Source organism: Canis lupus, chromosome 19, assembly GCF_011100685.1.
Source record: "Canis lupus familiaris isolate Mischka breed German Shepherd chromosome 19, alternate assembly UU_Cfam_GSD_1.0, whole genome shotgun sequence".
NCBI lineage: Eukaryota > Metazoa > Chordata > Mammalia > Carnivora > Canidae > Canis > Canis lupus.
This window is the reverse complement of record NC_049240.1, coordinates 8218895-8221184: the sequence shown is the minus strand read 5'-3', so window position 1 is coordinate 8221184 and position 2290 is coordinate 8218895. Positions and strand designations below refer to the sequence as shown.

Below are 2290 nucleotides of genomic sequence, written 5' to 3'. Positions count from 1 at the left end.
ATCATTTCAATTTACTATATGCGCTGCCAAAGCAAGTACAGAAGTTCACTGTGTTTTTGATTAAAGTGACAGAGTCCAATCTAGGGCTTAAGGGAATAAGGAAAAAGAAATAATCATTTCACCTAATTCCTTTTCGGGTAACTTTTCTTAGTTTTCATTGGCATAGCAAGAGATATTTTCAATTACTTATTTTTCAGTGTAAATCTTTTCAATAAATATTACAGTTAGTGAAAATATCTCCCAGATACTGGAAATCATTTATCAGATCTTTTGCTTACGATGTAAGAAAATTTTGTATCTTTTTAAAATTATATTTCCTTTATTGGGATGTTGCAAAAGGTTGTATTGGGGCTGCTAGTTACATGCCATGCTAAATGTACAATCCTGCAGACTGATTTTATATTGAAATGTTAACACCATTTAGACTAGAATCTTAAGCATAGGAGATATTCTCTGAATGGATATTTAGAATCTCTCTGCTTTTGAATTCTCTCATGTTTGATTTTCAGATCAGGCACTGGTAATCAAGAGTTGTAGTGAATAGCCAATCTGAGACTCACATTGCATCGCGAGTGATAGAAATAGATAAAGACTGTCAGACAGAAAAAGAGAAAGTGACAAAGATGAATACTAAGGATAATTTACTTGGATATATAAACTATTCATTCTAAAATAATAAGAGTAGATAGAGGGAGAAGCTGTCTTGTGCTACCTGTCTGCATGTACAAATCATTCTAACCGTCCTCCAGCGTAAGACTCTAACAATGGGCAGAAGTTAAAATAGTTAAAATCTACTTAGAATACAAAAGCAAAAAACAGAATTTTGGGCCCGGGGCCATTTCAGGAGTAAGACTTTTTGTCAACCTTGACTTCTCTTTGGATATGGAGAAAGCAAAAGGCAAAAAGGGCTCCACGAAGTCGGGGGAAGACTACCTGGCTGGCCAATCCCAACCTGTGTCGGAAGAAGCCAAAGAGAAACAGCAGGCGTACGGTGAACCAAAGTTACCAGGAACCTCAGCAAGTGGGACCAAACGGAAGAGATCTATGAAAGAAGGCAAAGCTTCCTGTTCAGAAAAGACGGCACAAGAGAGTACAAGAGTAAGAATTCGGAAGAAAATCCCAGTTCCTCCATTACCTTCGAAACTGCCACCAGCCAACTTGCTTCACCGAGACATCCTGCGGGCCTGGTGCCAAGAACTCAAGCTGAGCACCAAAGGCCAGAAATTAGATGTATATAAGCGAAGCTGCGAATATGCTTACCCAGATCAAAAGACGAACATTCCTGTCACCGCAGAGGAGGCCAAGATTCTCACCCAGACACAAAGAAGGTTGATGATGGACAAGGGGGAAATGTCTCTGCAAAGTCCTGGAACAAAGATACCTTCTGATGGAACCTACCCTCCTGAAGTGGCTGCCCCCGCTGAGGGGTCTGATGCTCTCCTGGAGGAGGTCAATACTGTTGTTGTGACCACTTCGGCCCCAGATTCCGTGTTTGCCTCCTGGTCCAGAATTGCAGCCAGGGCTGGGAAGATGGAGACAGTGGCATCGCCACAGGAGGCCCACGGTGCCAAGTGGTGTGTGGTCCATGGGAGAAGTATGCCTGCAGACACAGAAGGTTGGGTTCACCTGCAATTTCATGCAGGACAAGCCTGGGTGCCTGAAAAGCGGGGGAGAGTATGCGCCCTCTTCTTGCTCCCCGCTTGTAACTTTCCACCCCCACAGCTGGAGGACAACATGCTGTGCCCCAAATGTGTTCGCAGGAATAAGGTGTTAATGAAAAGCCTCCAATGAGCTTTCGATAGCAGGAAAAGGGACACAGCTGTGATTATAATCAATGGTACAAAGAGAACTACAATCAACTCCGTGGTGACACTGATGGCCGGACTGTTGGCTGCTCACACCCTCCATGCTTCCTGCTTACAGGGGCACAGACTAGTGCATTGCAGATGTTACCCTCCAACCTCCATGGGGCCTGTGGCTTCATGGGTTGAGATGCAGGAGCTCTTAGATTTTAAATTGGAAGAGAATTTCAGAAATTACCATTCATTCTACTTAATAAGAAGAAAAAGTCATTCATACTACCAAACGTTTGCCCTTCTGAAATAGAAGTGACCTTAACTTCTTTTAAAGTGGGAACCTGAGCCCCGCCTGGCAGAGGGTTTGGGAGTGGGAGGTGGAGTGGAAAGTACAGGTGTGCTTCCACGCTGGATTTCTCTGCAATTCCAACTCCTCCAGAGATGGCTACACCCTCTTAGGTTCGTGACTTCAGGCTGTTGAGTATTTTAAACCA

At 43.7% G+C, this 2290-nt stretch overlaps 1 protein-coding gene across 1 annotated transcript; it reads left to right on the top strand.

The window, feature by feature from the left end:
• Positions 1–838: 838 nt before the first annotated feature.
• On the top strand, positions 839–1791 carry LOC100686718 (developmental pluripotency-associated protein 4-like). The gene has a single exon (XM_038564511.1). The coding sequence runs from the start codon at positions 883–885 to the stop codon at positions 1789–1791; it is 909 nt and encodes a 302-aa protein (XP_038420439.1). The 5' UTR covers positions 839–882.
• The last annotated feature ends 499 nt before the right edge of the window (positions 1792–2290 follow it).